Below are 20761 nucleotides of genomic sequence, written 5' to 3' on the forward strand. Positions count from 1 at the left end.
AGACCCCTTTACTTATCTCGGCTGCTTAGGGTAGATGGCTTCTTTTAGGCCTATACCAATGTCCATCAACAGCAAATACATCCAGCAGTCTCGTCCAAGCCACTGTGCCCCAAAGTGTTTCTTTCTGTCTGTCTGCTCTAAACTGCCACACCGACCATCCCTGGTCTCTCTAAACTTCCACTTACCACACTCCACCACTGCATGCCACACTGTCTGGGTTCTCATATCTATATTTTCAGAGCCCTAGACCATGCCCCTTTTCTATGCCCCAAGAGACAGAAGCAGGCAGTTACAAGCTATCAAAGACCATGCCCCTCACAGGACAATTAAAAGCTGTGGACAAAACTAAAGCCTAACTAAACTCCCACACTTAGGATTAAAACAAAAAACATTTACGTAACACAACTGAGCTTTTAAAGAAACCAAAACTTCCATTATACAGTAGCAGAAGAAGCAGAAACTACATGATAGAAGGACATGCAGAGCAGGTTACATCTGTTTGTATCCACCCCAACTATTCCCATCTTCTTGAAAACAGGAAAATGTTCTTTTTGTGGATGACAGCAAATGGTTCAGCTGCAGCATATGGTAAGAATGTCCCACTTAAACCCCACAAGGCCTTGCTTCTTCAGTATCTGCTGACCAGCTTCCAACTGCCAGCGTCTCTGCCACTTTTTCTGAAACTTGGAAAGATTGCTCTGTTCTAGTCAGAAAGGACAAAGGCACTGGCCATTAACTTTCTGGAAGTTCACTAGCTCCTTGAATAAGCTATGTCAGAACCCATTCCTGAATTTCCTACTGGGGTTATATATTCAAGCTTTTCACAGTTGGAGTGTATGATCAGGTACCTGTCCTTGCTGTGGTGGTTTGAATGGGAATGGCCCCTATAGGCTCATATGTTTGAATAGTAGGTCCCCAGTTGATGGAGCAGTTTAGGAAGGATTATGAAGCATGGACTTGTGGGAGGAGGTGTGTCTCTGTGGGTTAGCTTTAAGGTTTTAAAAGGCTAATGCTATTCCAAAAGTGCCCTCTACCTTCTTCTTGTAGATCATGATGTGAGTTCTCAGCTGTCCTTACTGCCATGCTTTAACCCTTTGAAATCATATTCTCAATCAAGCTCCCTTTATTTTTTTTTCTGTTTTCTTTTAAATTTATTTATTTATTCACTTTACATCCTGATCATAATCTTCTCTCTCTTCTCCTCCTGGTCCCACCCTCCCTACCGCTTCCTTCTACTACCCCCTATTCCACAGAAAAGGGGTGCTCCTTCCACCAACCCACCCCAACTTATCAAGTCACATCAGGACTGAGCACATCCTCCACTCTCTTGGCTTGGCAGAGCAGCCCTGCCAAATGGAATTAGTTGAAAAGAAGGCAACAGAGTCCTTGTAAGAGACAGCCCCTGCTCCCCTTACTAGGAAATCCATATAAAGACTAAACTGCCCATAGATTATATCTTTGTAGGGGGGCTAGGTCCAGTCCATGCATGGTCTTTGGTTGGTGCTACAGTCTCTGCAAGCCCCCCTGTGCTCCGGTTAGTTGGCTCTGTTGGTGTTCTTGTGGAATTTTTGTACCTTCTGTGTTCTTCTATCCTTCCCCTGCTCTTCCACAAGATCTTCTGTGTTCCACCCAGTGTTTGGCTGTGAGTCTCAGCATCTATTTCAATCTGCTGCTGAACACTTTCATAAGATGTCTTGGTCATGATGTTTTGTCATAGCAAGAGAAAGGTAACGACTGAACTTTCTTTCCCCCTATAGCTCTGCTCATATCTGGACTGCTGTTCCCTGGTATTATCTCTTGAATCAACTCCTTATACCAGAATGTTCATTTGAGTTGTGCTTCAGAAAGAAGCTAAACATTTCCTTCGCTTCCTATCCATCCACCACAAGGAGTAAAATGGATGTGTGTGTGTGTGTGTGTGTGTGTGTGTGTGTGTGTGTGGCATCTCAAGATGTAGGCCACAATTCTCCATTTCTGAGACTGTCTGGCGTTGGAAGCTCTCTACCACACTCCTGTGGGGTTCCCAGCAGGGCACTTCCTTTTTGGGAAATAACATTCTTAATTTGCAGGGAGCCATCCTCATTGAGAAATATAGTCTTAATTTGTAGACAGATGGCTTGTTAATGGCATCTACACAGGGTGTGATACCATATCCTGAGTGATTTATTTCAACCATTCCTTATATTCTGAAAAACAAATAAGGTGTTCAAGTCACTTGACTCGTCTGGAAAAAACAGTAATTTGAATTTATTAATAATGTGACATAATTGGGTTTGCTTCCTTTTTCACTGAATGGGATTTTAATTACCAGCCTTCAACAAAATTCACTTATTTTATCATTCAAAAGAGTAAAGATTCAAGTTGAAAAAAAAAATACAAACCTCCAGCAGTACTGTACTAATGTGCTGTGTGTGCACAGTGAAATGTTTTAACTGTCTGGGAGGAATGAGAGAATATATCCAGAGATTCATATACTATCTTATAAAAATAGTAAGAGAAATATCTTTTGGAGATCTCACACTTGACTTAGGATTTTAAGATAAAAAAGATCTGCAGATATGGAATAAGGAAGGGCATAATTTTAAGGTGTTAAAGATTCCATAAATGTTTATTATTATAAGAAAAAGTTAGAGGGGGCACCAAACTTTATGGAAAGGGCCAGAGAACAAATATTTTTGTCTCTGGGACTACTGTGAAATGTTCATGTAGCATGAAAACAGCCATGGACGATACATAAATATATGGGGTGAATGTTGCAATCCAAGTTTTTGTGAACTTCATGTATTTTCCATGTATCCTAACTATTATTTTTAATTCTTTGCCATTTTTTTAAGTGAAAACCTTTCTTAGCCTCTTGACTCTGCAAAAGTTCACAAATGATTTTGTCTTAAACGGCATTAAAGAGAGGATGAAGGGTAGAAAGCTTGATAAGTAATCTGCAAAGCCTCTTTGATCCAGTGTTTACAGCTTTATTAGAAATAAGACAGACTTTTAGCCCCAGACCTCAATAAGTGAAGAGTTTGGAAACTCTAGGCCAACACTTCCACTTGTTTTTCTTGACATAAGGTGAAATTGTCTTGAGTCATTTCTTCTCACTGGGTTATTCCCCCACCTCTATGACAATGGTCCACATGTACAAAACGTCTGGCAGAAGATGGTGTTGTTGTCTCTAGCCTCTGAGTGAAGTTGTGTGTGTCCAAAGTAAACTGGACCATGGACAGACTCCAGCTCCCCAAACTGGCCTCTGAGGATTCTTGCTCAGCTAATGAGCAACAGGAAAAATGACTTCATTTGAATCTGACCTCTTTGCTTTGCTCCTCTACACCCCATGAGATTGGAAATGAGAAAAACAAGAGCACAACAGCACATCACTGCAGAAAAAGAAATGAATAGAAATAGCTGTTTAAAATGTCGTAACATAGCGAGAACCCAGAAAATGCTTCCCAACTTTAGTACCTCAACTTTATCATGCTTATAAACATGAATGGCACTACTCAACCCCCAGATGGCAGGAACTGATAAGCAAGTCATTCTCTTTTATACAATATTAAACACCCGTTGTTCAGTTAATGAAATGTCAACATATGTAGGTAGTATATTGAGATAGAACAAAAAGCCACAATTTGGATGGCAAAAGTAATTTTGAAAGACTGCATAAAATAAAGATTTAAGAGTGCTATTAATTGTAGAACAAAGGCATAGAGAGAGAAGAGGAGGATGTGAGTAGTGGAATGTGAGGGAAATATATGTAAGGTACATTATAAACTTACTTGAAATGGACTTGTGTAAGGAAATAACAATAAGATCGTTAAAATGTGTGTTTTGTGTTATATGTGGGTGTGGTATATGTGATGTATGTATTTGTTAGTGTGGATATGTTCACATGTGTGTAGGCTCACATGTAGGTCAGCATCAAGTTGCTTCCTCAGTTAGCCCCCACCTTTCTTTTCAAACAGAGTCTCTCATTGAACCGGAACTCACCTTTTTAGCTGTATCCGATAGTCAGTGAGCACTAGAGAGTCTCAGCCTCTGACTTGCTCTTCCTCGTCAGCATCCTCAGTGATAGGCGATGTGGTTAGAGTGGGGAATTCCAAGGTATAAGCCAAGAATTCCCATTTCAAATCCTCAGAACCCACAGAAAAAGCTGAACGTGATGGTATGTGCCTGTGACTCCAGTATTATGGGGAGAGGAACAGAAAGGATCACTGGGGCTTGTTGGCTTAGCCCAGATTCAGTGAGAGACCCTGACTCAAGAGACTCGTGGAGAGAATATTGGTAATGTGTATATTTGTAGAATAAATGAAATTGTGACCATTTTACAAATAAGTCCAATGTCTAGTAAACATAAGTTGCTGAAGAAAATTTAAGAAGTGGACATTAGGGAAACTGTTAATAATGTAGAAGGATTTAGGGGATGCCTCATGGGTCTACATTAAAAAAAAAGAGGACAAGAGGCAGAAGACATGAGTCTGTAGACAAAGTGTTTACTGGTCAGGCATGGTAATTTGAGTTCAGATCTTTAACATCATTAATAAAAAGCTGGGGGTGGTGGTAGCGTGTACCTATAAAATTAGTGCTGTGTTAGAGAAGACAAGGGGATCTCTGGATCTTGGTAGCCAAGCAGTGTAACAAATCAATGAGCTTCAGGTTCAGTGAGAGATCCCATCTGAAAAAAGAAGGTGAAGAGCAGTTGAGAAAGTCACCCAATGTCAACCTCTAGCCAGGCTATTCCACCCTCGTGCATATATTCATAAATGCACATGCACACAGAGATGCATGCTAAATAAATGAACAAAATGAAAGGCAATGCCTCAATCTAGCTACCAACACCTCAACTGTACTTATCAAAATTTGTATATTACAGGACCATTACACTTAAAAAATGAGGCGCGTCAGGCAGTTTGTTTTTCAATTAGCAGTCTGTTGTAGGAGATAAAAGAATTTCTGCTATACATGTAAATCTGATGATGCTAAAGTCTGTGTGGAACAGAGTGTGAGATACCAGTTTTTATTAAGAGAAGAAAATGAAAAGAGGATGGTCACATACTGGAGCTGGACCTCAATATTAAAAAACAGATTTTTTAAAAGTATTTTGCCCTTTTATGATTATTTAGGCAAAAAAAAAAAACCCAACAATTACATTTTTTGGTTAAGTGTTCCTTAACTGCATTATTAGATTTAACATTCTTGGCAAAGATTGCCAATGGAAAGTATTTTATTATCTGATTTGGCTCATTTTATAATTACAAGTAGTCAGAAACAATAGGATATGTTTTCAGAGGACTTATTTTAGGTTCAGGAGATAACCAGATGGGTGGGATATCATAGAAATGATATGGAGATCATAATGCTGTCAGTCCATGGCTCTGTTTTGAAGACTCCATAGCATAGGAAGCTAGAAACTTAAAGTAGACTGTAAATTATCACCCTGGAAACTTGATTCTGGTGTCGGTGAGGAAAGCGTTCTTTGGGGTAGAAAATTTCAAATGGTCCTTTCTGTACCACACTGTGATTTCACTTATACATCAGTAGGAAGGAACATGGGAAGCAGCAGCAGCACCCACCCACCGTCAAGTCAGGATTAGAGGAAGTGCTGAACCCGCTTTTAAATTAAGATTTCCTCACAGGCCAATCACCATTGTTGTCAAGCACACTACTCTGATAAAAGGTGCAGAGAACTACCAGTTTAGCAGTATTTTTGAGTGCTGTCTCTTGTCAGACCACTCTATTAAAACAGCATCACGAAGCATATACTATATGACAAAAGCAGAGTCCAGGAGTGGACCGCATGGGTACTGGGTGTTACATATGAATTAGTTGAAGAGAGAAAAGTAGTTCGTTGTCCACAGAGGATGTCAGTAAAACACACCTAATAAAATGCCTTCCCTTATCACAGTTTAAAATATTACCCAACTTTAAACGTCACTCCTCTTGGACTACCAGACTTATCTTGCCAAATTCCTGTGTGAATGTGAAGTCAGTGGAGTTCTATTATTCACTCCTTGACATTTGCTGACTTATACCTTTGACAAATGAATGTTATGTTAGGGGTGGCTCTTGCTAATTGGCAAGGACTGATTGTGCCTGAGCTCATGCTGAGTTCTTGAAATTGGCAAAGGTAGAAGTATTTTCACCAGGAAGTTGTTATACACCCAAATCAGGCTTATTTTCTAGTCACCTTTGTCTTCCTCCCAAAGTCAGAGATCAAACAAATTTAATTTTTTTTTTCTGCCATGGATTTTGTTTTGTTCTACATTTACTAAGCTCCTTCTAGAAAATGTTTTTAAGACTCAGTGACATTATTAAAACGTTAAAGAACAAGTTTATGACACAATTACATATAGCTTCTCTTCTGGCATTTGAAATGAAGTGATTTAATAGCAGGTCTGCTCTTAATTGTAGGTGACAACTAGCATAAACTCTATTCTGAGATATGCTCTACACTCTAACATGGTATAAAAATATCTGTGACTTCTCTTGGAGACAGAGCTATCAGTAGGCTGAATGCTGCTGTGGTTTGTTAGCTATATTTATGACTGAAGAAAAGCTACATCCCAGCTAGGTTATGGAAAAACTGCATGTATATTCTGTCTCCCACCCAAGGCCACGCTTCTCAGACTTCACACTTCAGCTGCAGAGTTCTGTGGAACACTCTACTCCAAGATAAGAATTCTTGCTTTCGGAATCCTGTTTCATGTTTGTCAGCAACAGTGTAAGCCATATGTCCCTTATAGAAAATATCCTCTATCCCCAAATTATAGGCTGGAAGATGACTTCTCTAGAAAACATGGATTTTAAAATGCTAACTAATACGGCCCAAATTTACAGATCGTGATTCTGTTTCTAAATAAAACAATAACTTGTTTCATCGAGTTAGTGTTTTATTTAGATAATACTTCCTTAATAATTTTTAAGTTTTAGCTTGAAGTCTTTGTTCTCTGTGTGTGTGTCTTTCTCTCTGTATCTCTCTTTTCTCTCTCTTTCTCTCTCTCTCTTTGCAGTACACACGCATATGTGGAGCCCAGGAGACGACCTGTCCTATCATTCTCTACCTTATTCCTTTGAGACAAGGTAATTTACTGAACCTGGAGCTATGATGGTGGCCAACAAGCCCCAGTGATCCTCCTGTATGCTCCCCTACAGTGCTAAGGTTACAAGCACACACAGCTCAAGCCTTCATGCTTATGTAGGAAGTGCTCTTATGTGCTGAGCCATCTGAGCCATCTCCCTAACTCCTTGAATGCTGGATCTGGGATCTTCTCTCTGTTATCTGTTCACATATCTGTTTTGTTTTGATACCCAGATGGAAAGCACAGACTAAATGTCACCCTCCTCTGCAGCTTTCTGTGGCTATTCTAGCCCGCTTTGATCTCTCCATTGTCCAGATGCCTCTTGCAGAACTGCTGCTGCATTCCTCGGGTCGCCACATGCTTGTTCTCCTACTGAAAAGCAGCAGATTTACATTCTTTCTCAGCTCCCTCTTACCATCCTTCCCTCTCTTAAACCTGATTTTCTTTTTTCACTCCGTTCACATTGTAATCCACTTTCACTTTAGCCCATTACAGAGAACTCCCTACAGGTTTTTCTAAGTTCAGACTTGCCCTCCATTTCCTTTTATGCTTTGCTTCCTTCAAGACACAGATATGAACATTTCTCTCCTCTGCCTCTGTCTGTCTCTCTTTCTCTCCCTTTCTCTCTCTCTCTGTCTGAGGATGTGTGTGTCTAATTCACTCACTCACGTTGTATGAATAAAAATGACTTTGAAGTAGTTTCATGATACATTTTCATCCTTTCCAATAGAATGCTAAAGTCATGATAAAAGGTTCACAGTGTGCCCAGAAATTCTCACCCAGTACCTTTGACTCTGTCCTCTTGTCCTCAGTACCCTCTTCCAAGCTCTGTTTCTTATAGGTCTATCTTACATTGCAGAGATCTGTTTAGTTCTTACTTCTTGCAGAACAAATACCTGAGATGAGTCTGCCAATGCCTGAATGAGCTCCCAAGACTACTGTTCTCACTGAACTATAAGTGTTAACTAACTAGCTTTATTTAATCTGTAAGCCTTAGAATAGAATGGAGGAAAGGTTATCTATCCTGAAGACACCCATCCTCTTGAGTGCTTAGAATGCATCCACCCTCCAGAGGGTTAAGAAGCAAACATTGTTCAGTATTCAATAAGATGCTATCAGACTCATCCAGTTTCCAGATGAATTCTTCTCTGACGATTGCATGTGATTACATTTGGTTGACCCCAAGAACATTTTGAATTATTTAGATGCAAGGAATCTGAATTGCACATATTTGAATTTTTCTCTAGTACTTGAAAGTTGGAGATGCTTAGTAAATTCTTGTTGAAATGAATTATTGATGACATTTGATCATTTTCCTAGGTCTGTTTGCTTTTTATGAGGTTTGTATTTCACACAGGAGAACATTCTTATGAACATGTAATTCCAAGGGCTTTTAAAATTCCATGGAACCATTTGGTCATGGCACTAAGTGTTAGGATTTTGGAACAAAACCTGCTTCTGGGTTGCCTAGCAACTTATGATGTCATCATGTGTCACCGGCCAGGGCCACACCTGGAAGGCGTGGTTAGCTTGCCCCTTAAAGGGACAACCCTACAAGTGGTCTCTCTCTCTTGGTCCTTTCTCTATGGGGCGCCCCCTCTCTCTTCCCTTTCTCTCTCTTTCCCTCTCTCTCTCTTTTCCCCCATCATGTCCTGCTCTCCCTTCTCTGTCTTACCATATCCACCTAATGAACCTGTTTTATATATAAGATCTGTAATACTCCTAATCATCTTTATTCAATTTTGTCCCATAACCTTACACTAAGAGTATAAATAAAAACATGATGCAGGATTCACTTCCCTGCTATTTTCTAATGGAAGACCAATACATTTTAGCTTTTTATAATAGCAAATGTAAACAACCCACACATTCAAGGGGATTTCCTAAGTCTGTTATTTCTGAAATGAAACAAACATTATGGTTCTAAGTATTTGACCAAAAGAATGATCATTGGTATTGTTATATACCATAACAGTTACTAAAGCTACGGGGTCATCTTTTGTTGTAGGGCCTGATGATGCTCAACAAAAGATAGAACCCCATTATACAGCAGTGGTTGGAGAAGGTGACAGTGTCCAAGTGGAAAATAAGATATTTTTAATTTTCTTTCTTCACACACGAATGTGGTATGTGTGTGTGTGTTTGTGTGTATGAGTGGGACATGTGTAGGTATTCATGCCCACATGCATGCAGATGCCAAGGGAGGATGTGTAGTGTCGTGCTCTATCATTTTCCCCCTTATTCCTTTGAGATTATTGAGAGAGAGAGTCTCTCTCTGAACCTGAAACTCCCTATTGCATCTAGACTGCCTGGCCAAGGAGCTCTCAGAATCTACCTTTTTCTGAGCACACACCCAACCCTGGGGGTTATGGATATGAGTGACTGGGATTTGAATTCATGTTCTCACAGTTTAACAGCAAGTGCTCGTACCAGCTGAGGTATTTTCTCAGCCTCAAACATTTAATTTTCTTTTAAAAAATTGTTTGAGTTTTATAAACTCATATAATGTTTTGATCAAATCTGTTCTTCCTTTTCCATTTCTTCTCTCTCCTTCATTACACCTTGCCAGTATTTCTTAATTTACTGTCTTTGTTTTTAACCCACTGAGTCCAGCTAGTACGCTTCCTGTATGTGCATGGGTATAGGACCATCTTCTGGAGCATGGGTAGCCTCTCAGGGGTTGCATTCCTGAAGAAAACTAACTCTTTTGCCCCTGGCAGTGGTCAATTGCTAATAGCTCTTCAGGCAGGGGTGGAACTTCATGACCCCTCCTCCATCCATGACAGGATTTTGTCTGGCTTGTCTTGTGCACAGAGTCACAGTTACTTTGAATTCATGTGTATAATGGCCTGTCCTGTCTAAAAAACATAGTTTCACTCTAGATATCTAGTTGTTGAATATTTATTAATTTTAGAAGCCTTTACTAACCAACTACCCCCCCCCCCCAAATAATTGAGACAGAGACATGTTTATTTATTTAACAGGCATTAAACACAGTAACTGGGCAGGTGCATTTTAAACTAATTCCTAAGCTTGTCTGGCTACCCCCAGCCACATTCCCCAATATTACTTGCCAATGTTCATCCTGTCTGGGCTAGATCTGCTCCATCAGGCCACATCTTCTCTTCCCATCTTCTTCCTTCTTTTCCTCCTCCTGACCTCTCTTCTCCCTATCTCTTGGTCCATACCTGAGACTCCAAGCACAAGAACCAAAACCTTGCCTAATTCTCTTCTACCCAGATACAGGCTGTCCAGCCTTTTTAATGAACCAATCAGAGATAATTGGAGAGCAAAGTTTACACAACAAAGACCAGTGTAAGTGAGAATGCACTCTTCTGGACTGCAATCAGATCTTGGGACCCAGAATTTAGCATTTGTATACAGAACACCAGCCCAACCCCCAACACATCCATTGCCTCTGGTGCTTACAATCTTTCCCTCCCCTTTAATTTTCTTGTACTTTTTACTAATTTCCATGAAAATGTTTAATTCTGAGAGAGCTGAAAAAAATTTTTCCACTTCCTTGGGAAATAAATTCTTCCCCTATTTTATCAAACCCTTTTTCTAATTTCTGCTGATTACATTGCTTTATTTTGAGGTTTCTAGTGGTATATTTCAGAGTTTCATCTATATTCATTTCTTGCTTTCAGAAATCATGTAAAAATCTATGTTGCTTATCTCTAAACATTTGAATCTAGAGACAATGCATCTTCATTGTTTTTTAATATTACTCTGTCATAAAACTGATTTCTTTTTTATCTATGGATAAGTAAAACTAAGCTAGCCATCTAAAAGTATAAATACAGATCTGCAGGCTCACAAAGAGCCCTTTCATCCCCATCTGGAGCTAAGAAGAACATGTGATGTTTTTCATAGTTTCTTTTTTAAGGAGGGATTTTTCCAGGTTTCTCAATTCTTTCTCATGTCTGTTTCATCCCACTGAGCAATTGATTCATCATTCTCTGAAGCCATTAAGCCAATCTGATTGCTTTGTGTTACTCCCCAGAAAGGAAGATTAAGGAGACAAGCCTGGACAGTTACATTTTGAAAAGTAAGAATAAGAACTATTTCAGTGGCAGCAGACCAGTAGAGAGGCAGTCTAACTCACTTCTAGCTCTCCGACCATGGAATCCTATAATGCAGTGGACTGCAGAAGATTTTATATCTCAGTCCAATTTATTGGTAGCTCACTTGCTGCCTCAATAACCAGCAGTACCTCTGTGAACTATAAACTGAACAAAACAGAATCTCAATAACAACAGAAAAATACATCTTAGGGTCTATGCCCTCTGATTTTATGTCAAACCGTATGGGACTGCCACATTTGACCTATGAAAATAGCAATTTGACATACTTCAACCAAATAGAGAAATGAGACTTGAAAATTATTCATAGGCCAGAAGTTCCTGATATATTAGTTCCCAATAGTTTCTGATTGTGTTTGGCAACCTCAGTTCTCCCTATTACATTGCACACACACACACACACACACACACACACACACACACACACACAAACAACAACAAAAACCACAGATAAGGATATAGAAGCCAAGATGGAAAGAAGTGATGGGGGAACCTGAAGGTCAGAGGATAGCTGTAATAGACAAAAATAAGTATTAATTCATTAGCAAAGGGGCATCCCTGACATCAAGGGGCATTCTGTTACTGTTCTATGAGTTCCATCACTGTCTGTGTGGCAACCAGGCATCACGACAACTTTAGAATTTAAAAACAAATTCATTTAAAGAGGTTGTGTGTCTGTAGGAAAGTAGGATGTTCCCTTTACATTACAACAAGATAGAGGCTGTGTAGGTTTGGGTCTTGGCTTTGCCACTTGTTAGCTGTGTGACTGTGGCTGTTTCTAAATGTTTTATGCTTTGCATTTGTTAATTTTTTTACATTTGTTTTTTATTTGTGTGCATGTGTGTGGGAGTGCACATGCCATAGAATGCATGTCAAATCCCTAGGATAACTTTCAGAAATTGGTTCTTTTCTTCCACCGTGTGGTTCATCAAACTTGGGTCATTCAGCATGCCAGCAAATACTTTTAGCCACTGATTTGTCTCACTAGCCTAGGCTTCATTTCATTTGTCTGTAAAATTGAAATAAGTAAGCCAGATCTAAATGCATTTCTTTGTATTTAATTTTTCTACTGTTACACCCGTCCACTTCTGTATTGACCATGGACTGTGACAGTGTGTAGGTAGAAGTTGATTATGACAGAAATTGCATCATCTACAAAGCCTAAAACTCTCTGATCATTTCCAGAGAAATTTTGTCCATCCTTGATGCTGTACATTGTAGGTAGTCAATAATGATAAGGGAAAATAAAACTGCTGACAAGACCTAGTTTAACAGATTAACACATTATCAAATGAGGATTCATATCACAGGCTCAAGGACATATAACAATGTTTACATCTAGGAAAGACTATGAGGGACACTGACAAATAGGCTTGAAAGCAAGCTGTTTGTCTTGCATTCAGAACTCATCTTAGCCTGAAGATTCTGAGAAGGAGAAAGATGCACTGAATTATGGTCTAGAATGAGGAACTGATTTAGCACCTGAATTTCTTCTACCTCTGCTCTGCTTGCAGTTTCGGTACATCTCACCTCCATGTCCTCCACTATCATATCCAATCTCTTCGGTGACCTGCAGTATGGGTCACTCCTCTAGAGTTATCAACATATTAAATGACCCCTGGACCTTTCCTCTGGGCTTTGATCATTTCTTGTCAGTCTCCATGAAACTCAAGATATGCCCCGGCAGTAACAGTTATGGAGCATCAAAGGCAATTTACCTATTTTGTTTTATTTAGTTAGTTAATGTGCCATGATTCACTTGTGGAGGACAAAGGACAACTCTTAGGGTGTTGGGTCTGTCCATCAACCATGTGAATCTTATGAACAGTACTTGGGTTGTCAGGCTTAGTGGCCAGCACCTGCTGAACCCAGGGCAATTTTTGAAAGTTAGTATTTAAGTAAGATGCAAAAGACTTAAGTAGGAGCTCTAGAAGACACACTAAAGCAAAAGGCATGAGCTGTACTCTTAAGGGTCCTGCCTTGGAGTCAGAGTCATAAGACAGTCTTCTGAGCCTGTAGGAGGATGTTTTAAAAACCAATATTCATAAAGGCATTGGCATAGAGGCACCTAAGGACTGACTGTTTTAGGCTCATCTTTCATCTTCTTTGCTTTTGCATAATTTTCATCATTTGACACTATTGATTGAAATTTCCTACTGAGAATTCGAACTACATTAACACTCAACTGAATAGCTATAGAGGAGATTAGATTTTTACTAAAGGCTAGATAACAAAAGAAAAACAAGGGATGGGGAAAGAGGTCAGTGGATAAAGGTGCTTACCTCCAAGCTTGGTAACCTGAGGTCAATCCCCAGGAGGAAGAGAACCAACTATCAGAAGTTGTGCTTTGGCCTTCACATGCCATGGTACGTACACATGTAGTACCACCTCCGTGCACACAATAAATGATGTAAAAAAAAAAAATAAAGTAAGAGACAGAAAATAAATCTGCTTTAGGTTAAAGAAGGGGCAGCACAGAGGGTAAATCTACAGGAAAGTCCCTGAAAGAAGTTTGGAGCAGACACCTCCAGGATTTTACAATGATGGAAAACTCTTCAACTCCTAAAAGGTTCATAATTTCGTCTTTCAGACAAAATGCACATGCCCTTTTAGTCTGCTGTCCAAATAGTAATTGGAAAGTCATCATTTTATTTGAGTAATATAAAAGAGCAAAGCTTTTGTTTTAACACTTTCTCATTCCACAGTGTGGAGAAAAGGCATGTTTATTACTTCCCAAAGAGCTTGCTTCTGATTAGGAAACTTCCATTCTGAACAGTCAGCATGTACATGACATCCAGACCAGTCTTTCTTCTCTGCCCCATTAACCCTTTCCCTTCTACCTCCTGACCCTCCAACTCAAGTTTGTCCCCTTGGCCATGGCAAAACCAAACACAACAGAACATTCTTCCCCATAATCCTCTTCCCCATGTCTCCTTTTTTCACCCTAAAGCCTCACCTCTCCAGACCCCTTAGAGAGTGAATTTTTTGTGACAACTGACTTGTTAAAATCACTGTTGAGGTCTTAATCATTTAAACATCACACTGCAAAACAAGAAAAAAATGAAATCATGTCAAATTAAAACCTTCTTGGCTTTATCAGCCAGTAGCACACCACAAACACCATGAACAGTCCTAAAACCTCATGAAATTTTAGTACAAGCTGTGGCAAAACAAGGCTTCCTTTTCTTGGATCTCTGAAAGATGTACAGACTGGACAACCATTGTGATGGCTAATCTTGGTTGTCAACTTTGTACACCTGAGAAGGGGGAACCTCCATTGAGGAATCACTTCCATCACATTGGCCGGGAAGCATGTTTGTGAGATATTTTCTGGATTTCTGATTGATGGAGGAAGCATGTTGGCCCTAGCTGTGGGCACTGTCATCTCTAGGTAAGTGAGCATCAGATGATGAGAAAAGTAGCAGAAGGGCTGGAGAAGTGGCTCAGCTGCTAAGAGCACTATCTGCTCTTGTAGAGGTTCTGGGGTTGAGGTTCCTAGCAACCACATGGCAGCTCAAAACCACCTGTGATTCAAGTCTAGTGGATCCAGTTGTCTCCCTCTGACTTCCGTGGGCACCAGTCATGTGTGTGCACAAACATACATACAGGTAAAACATTCATTCACATGAAATAAATAAATCTAAGGGGAATAAGGAAGGAAGAAAAGAAAAAAGAAGGAAAGAAGGAAGGACTATAGGTAGCAGAACATGAGCCTGGGAGTGAGCTAGTTAGCAGCTCTCCTCCATGATTTTTGCTTCAGTTCCTGCCTCCAAGTTCCTGCTTCTATCTATGACAGATTATAACTGAAATCAACCATTTCCTCCACCAAGTTGTTTTTGGTCAGTGTTTTATATCAGAAAAACAGAGAAGCAAACTAGGACAAGCACAATGCCTAGCTGTTAGAACTGTGTAGAAGTAGGAAGTGGATGAAGATCTGTGTTTATAGAAAAGAAATAATTTTTGTCAGCTTGGTGACATCTGTTATCAAATCACTGATTTCCAGCTAGGTTCACATTTGTATGCATTTTGGTAGTGTGTTGGATTATGAGTCAATAAGGCAATGATGGTTAGAAAGTACTGGACATGAGAATAGTTAGACCCATCTTTCTTTCTTTCTTTCTTTCTTTCTTTCTTTCTTTCTTTCTTTCTGGGGGGACAGTGTTTCTCTGTGTAGCCTTGCCTATCCTGGACTCACTTTTGTAGACCACTTTGGCCTCAAACTCACAGAGAACAGCCTACCTCTGCCTCCCTGAGTGTTGGGATTACAGGCATGCACCACTGTGCCCCACTAGACCCATATTTCTCTTTTTTTGTTTTTTTATTATTTATTATTATTAGTTATATTTTATTAATTCTATATCCCAGCTGTATCCCACTCCCTTATTCCCTCCCAATCCCACCCTCCCTCCCTCAGCTTCTCCCTGCCCCTTTCTAGGTCCACGGATTGGAGAGGACCTCCTCTCCTTTTGTCTGGCCCTGTTTTATCAGGTATCTTCAGGGCTGGCTGCAAAGTCCTCCTCTGTGACCTAGCAGGACTGCTCCTCCCTTGGGGGGTGGGGAGGTCAAAGAGCCTGCCATTGAGTTCCTGTCAGAGATAGTCCCTGTTCCTCTTACTATGGGAAACCAATTGGTTATTGAGCTACCACAAGCTTCGTCCGAGTAAAGGTTCTAGGTTATATCCATACATGATCCTTGGTTGGAGAAACAGTTTCAGAAAAAAACCCTGTGCACAGATATATTTGGTCCTTGTGGGGCTCCTATCCTTTCCCCATCATACTAACTCCAGCAAAAGATCATTCTGAGTGCAGTATCCCAAAAGAAGAAAGACAAACATGGTATATACTCGCTTATATAGACCTACAAGATATGATAAACATAATGAAGTCTATACACCTAAAGAAGATAAACAAGAAAGCAGACACGAGGTAAGATGATCAATCCTTACTTAGAAAGACAAATGAGATGTGCATTGGACGTATGACAGGAGTCTTCCGCAGAAGGCATCTGAAAGACCCTACCAAGCAGTGTTTCAAAACAGATACTAAGACTCATAACCAAACCTTCGGTAGACCCATATTTCTTATGTGTGAAGAAGTAATTAAAGCATCAGCTAAGTGCATGTATGAAATGCCACCAGCTCTGGGATATTGGGAGTAACAGATTAAAACTTTTGGAGAAAACATTATACCACACATTCTTACTTAAATTTTATTTATTTATTTATTTTTAATTTTATTTTTCTTTTTAGTTACATTTTGTTAACTCTGTGTCCCAGCTGTATCCCGCTCCCTCATTCCCTCCCCAACCCCACACTCCCTCCTTTGTCTTCTCCCTGCCCCTTTCCAAGTCCACTGATTGAAGCAAAAAGATAAGCACATTTCAGTCTTATGAAATATTACAGATTTTTTTAAATGTACAAAAGAAGAGTTAATTATTAATTTTCTTGAACCAGTGATAAATCTTCTGAGATTAGACATTGGAATGATTTCAACTTAAAGAGCTTTGTATTAATGGAAGCACCTAAATGTTTGATATAATTAAGATAATAAAGTTTTGTATTAGTAGAAACAAATATTTGATATAATTTATGAGAGTGTTGTATATAGAAATTTTCTATGTCATTAGGAGTGGAGTTTTTAAAACTTGAAGTTTTAACAATATGTAGTAATTTGGTTTTTTATTATTATTTGATTGAAAATTAGAAAAGTCTGAGAGAAAACTGGAGAAAATAGGCAATACTCAATTATCTATTTGTAGGAAACCACTTTAGTAGTTAGTGGCTTAAAATAACATTTCCAGTTTCTGATCACAATGGTGGTTGGTTCATCTCCTGGCTTCTCTGGGGTGTCCCACATGGCTAGCAGGGTAGAGGTTGAGGCTGGGAGAGTTGTTGTTTGTGCATGTCTCAGTTTTCCCTTATGTGGCCTCCCTACTTGGGTAGCTCAGGGTGCCTCTTCATATGGCTCTCACAAGAAAGCTCCTTCCAAACTAGAATATTACCAAGTGGATGGCACTAGGGAACCAAAGACATAAAAACAGAAATTTAAGAAAACAGAGAAGCCACCAATCCAGTAGCTTTAAAAAGTTAAACATATCCAGTCACTAAAATGAGACCAAGGAAGACAAGCCAATGGAGGAGTCTGGATCTCTGCAGCCAGGGGTCTGGAAATGTGTCTGGGGATACTTTAGGGTTGATGGATTAGCAATCAGAAAGAACTAGAAATGGCATAGAGCAGAATGAAGACCTACCAGCTAGAACCTACCAGCACCCTGACTGCCATCCACTACTAACCTCCATATCACTGCTAAAACACAGCACAGTAGGTACTTTAAAATAGTCATTTTTTTTGTAATGGAATGATAATATGATTTTAAACTAGACATGTACTGATTATAAGAACAATTCTTAAAACATTATACACACATACATTTATTCATTTTATATTTTATATGTATTTTATTTTAAAGGTGTTGAGAAACATTTTGTGTTATTTTAATAAGTAACAAAGCAAGAAAGTCTTGTTTTTGGATTTGTATATGTGTTATTTCTGTTTGAAAATTGTATTGTTGGACTGGGCTCAGCAGTTAAGAGCACTGGTTGCTCTTTGAGATCACACAGGTTAAATTCCCAGTACCTACCAAGCAGCTTAAAACTGTCTGTGAGCAGTTCTGGGGTATCCAAAACCCTCTTCTAACCTCTTTCGGCAACAGGCACACATGTAGTGCAGACATACACATAAGCAAGATAGATAGATAGATAGATAGATAGATAAATAGATAGATAGATAGATAGATTTTTAAAATTATATTGCTACGGAAGAGTTAGAAAAATCGTAAAAGCCAGAGGTGGGGGGTGACTCCAAGGATACAACAGGGCTGATGTACGTATGAACTCACAGAAACTATGACAGCATTCATGTGACCTGTGTAAGTTCAAACTGGACAAATTCCAACCTGAAAAAAGGGGAAAGTGGGTTCAAAGTCTCACCACTAACCATGAATCTTTTTGCAATTGATAGCCCCTGAGAGAAAGAAAATCAGTTTTCTTCAATGGAGTGATGCTGGGTATATCAACTACACTCCAGGCTAAGCCCCATGTTCCGGATTAGTTAGGCAATACAAAACAGACTCCATGTTTATTTGTTGCATGTATGTGGGAGGGGGCATGTGTATGCATGTGTGTGTATGCATGTACCCATCCATATGCCTTTTTGGGGGAGGGGCAGTTTGAAGTTTTTAAGAGAAAGAATGAATGTGAAATTGTATAGATAAGGAGAAGGTAAAGTATGGGGGAAGAGAAAGATGACCAAAATATATTGTATGAAAAAAATTTAAAAAGAAAAGATAATAAAATTACAAAAAGATTTTATTAATGAGAAATAAGTAAGTTCCATCAGCTGGTTCATTGTGAAGCTGTTTCTGTTAAAGAAAACCATAACTTTGGGTCTGAGGAGACCGCTCAGTGAGTGAATTGCCTGATTAACAGGAATTAGGACTTGAGTCTGGTTCCCTAGGACCCATGTAAAAGGCTGAGTGTGATAGCACACATCTGTGACCCTACATGTGAGCTAAGTCAAGACAGGTAGATTCCTGGAGTGTGCTGGCTAGTCAGTCTAGGCAAAGAGTGAGTTCTAGTTTCAGTAAGAGACCCCGTTTCCAAAAGTAAGGTGGAGAGTTATTGAGGAAAAAACTTGACAAAAACTTCTGACCTCCACACACATACATATGCAGATGGATCTGCAGGCACACACATACACACACAAAAAACAAGAAAGACTTGAACTTCAATTTTCCTTCTTTAATTGACAGATGTTGATATATTGGCAGCTTGGACTTACCGCTGAATTCCAGTCGATAAACATCCTAAGGAATAAACATTACCATATCAAGGATTGCAGAGGTTATGTTTCTGAAATTTGTCCTTGGTAACACCATCCACTTAACTTGTATGTTAACGAAAGCTTGTTTCCAATTTGACATTTAAAAACAAACCTGTTCACTGTTTGATACGTTCTTTGATGACTTTAAGATATCAAAAGAAGCCATTTTGTCTTAATTGCTGAGGAACAACTAAGAGAGCCAGTTGTCCAACGTGGTAAGTCCAAAATGATGATGACTTTCCTGCCTGACTTTCTTTTCCTTTGATAGTATATACATGTATGTTTGGATATAGATAGATATATACATACATATGTATGTATTAGGAGCAGAATTAGAAGCAGGATACATATATATGTGTATATATTAGGAATAGAATACTTCACAAATGAATAACTTCCAGTTGCTTCTTACAACCATATATCTATTGTAATAAAACATTATTTGACATTGCATTTATTAATTACAAAATAAATGACATTCTTCTTGATTAGATATCATTTTCAGGTACTATTATAGGCAATATAATCTATACATAGTGAGAGAACAAAATTATTATGCTTTAAAAGATGAAAAGACATAATAGATATGTTTAAGTGCAATGGATGAGTATGATTGATGTAGGCATTAACATTTTAAATGATGTAAGAGTAAAAACACTAAAGGGTTTTATAGTAAAATCAATAGTTTCAGTATCTCCATAACTACAGTTATAACATCTTAGTATTTTAAGCATCAGAACAACTAACCCACAGTTCTGTCCTTTGTGTAATGGATTAGGACAGTCTTGGATCCACTGTTACTTTGCTTAAATGATCTTAGATCTATCTGTGGGAAGAATAAAAACTTTTTGATTTTGTCAAAAGGGATTTTAACTTGAAGAAAAAAGACTTTGTTGTCTACTAGGGGTTTGAATATCATTTAACCAAAATAACAGTGGTTTCAAGACAGTCTTAGTGTGTTTTCTGTTGCTATAACAGAATACATGAGACTGAGTAACTTATAAAGACAAAAGATTTATTTTGGCCAACATTGATAGAAGCTTGGAAGTCCAACAACATGACACCATCAAGAGCCTGATGTTGTCTGAATTCTTGATGGAAAGTATGGAAAGGTGAATGGGTTTATGGTGGACAAACAAAACTTGAGGGACAGATATGCTTGATAACAATCTGCTGCTGTGTTAATACACTCAGTCCCATAAGAGTAAGACTTCATCCACTGGAATCATGATCTGATTACATTTTAATGGTCCTAACTCCCAATACTGCCCAAGGACAATCAGATTTCAATATGAATTGTGGAGGGGAAAATCAATATTCAAATAATAACCAACACAGCCTTTATAAGTCTATTATATTTTCATTGAAAAGTATGAGCCTTTTAAGAATACTTCTTTGAAAATTTCTATAATGGTTTAAACCATTGTTTGTTTAATTAAAAATGAATTGCAGAGGCAGGGAGGAGGAGGCTGGAAAGAATGCTCAGCAGTATATCCTGCACTTGCAGAGGACTCAAGCTTACTTCCCAGGTCCAGAAGATCTAATGCCCTCCTCTGCCCTCCCTGGGCATCTACATAGGCATGCACACATACACAAGCACACACACTTACTTAAAATAAATATTTCTTGAAGAAAAGGAAATGGAGTTAATTGTCATATGGAAGAGATAGTGCTGTAGTTGAGGGCAGAAAATGCTGTCATAGGTACCCTGTCACTGCAACTGTTT

At 39.0% G+C, this 20761-nt stretch overlaps 1 protein-coding gene across 1 annotated transcript in view; it reads left to right on the forward strand.

The window, feature by feature from the left end:
- Pir (pirin) overlaps positions 1–20761 on the forward strand; it is a 106045-nt gene that overhangs the window by 82623 nt on the left and 2661 nt on the right. Inside the window, 2 exon segments of the mRNA XM_055615780.1 lie at positions 9079–9159; positions 19182–19250. Of these exon segments, the coding sequence (XP_055471755.1) occupies positions 9079–9159; positions 19182–19250 (150 nt within the window).

This window comes from Psammomys obesus, unplaced genomic scaffold (genome assembly GCF_907164565.1).
Source record: "Psammomys obesus unplaced genomic scaffold, mPsaObe1.curated_primary_1811, whole genome shotgun sequence".
NCBI classification, from domain to species: domain Eukaryota; kingdom Metazoa; phylum Chordata; class Mammalia; order Rodentia; family Muridae; genus Psammomys; species Psammomys obesus.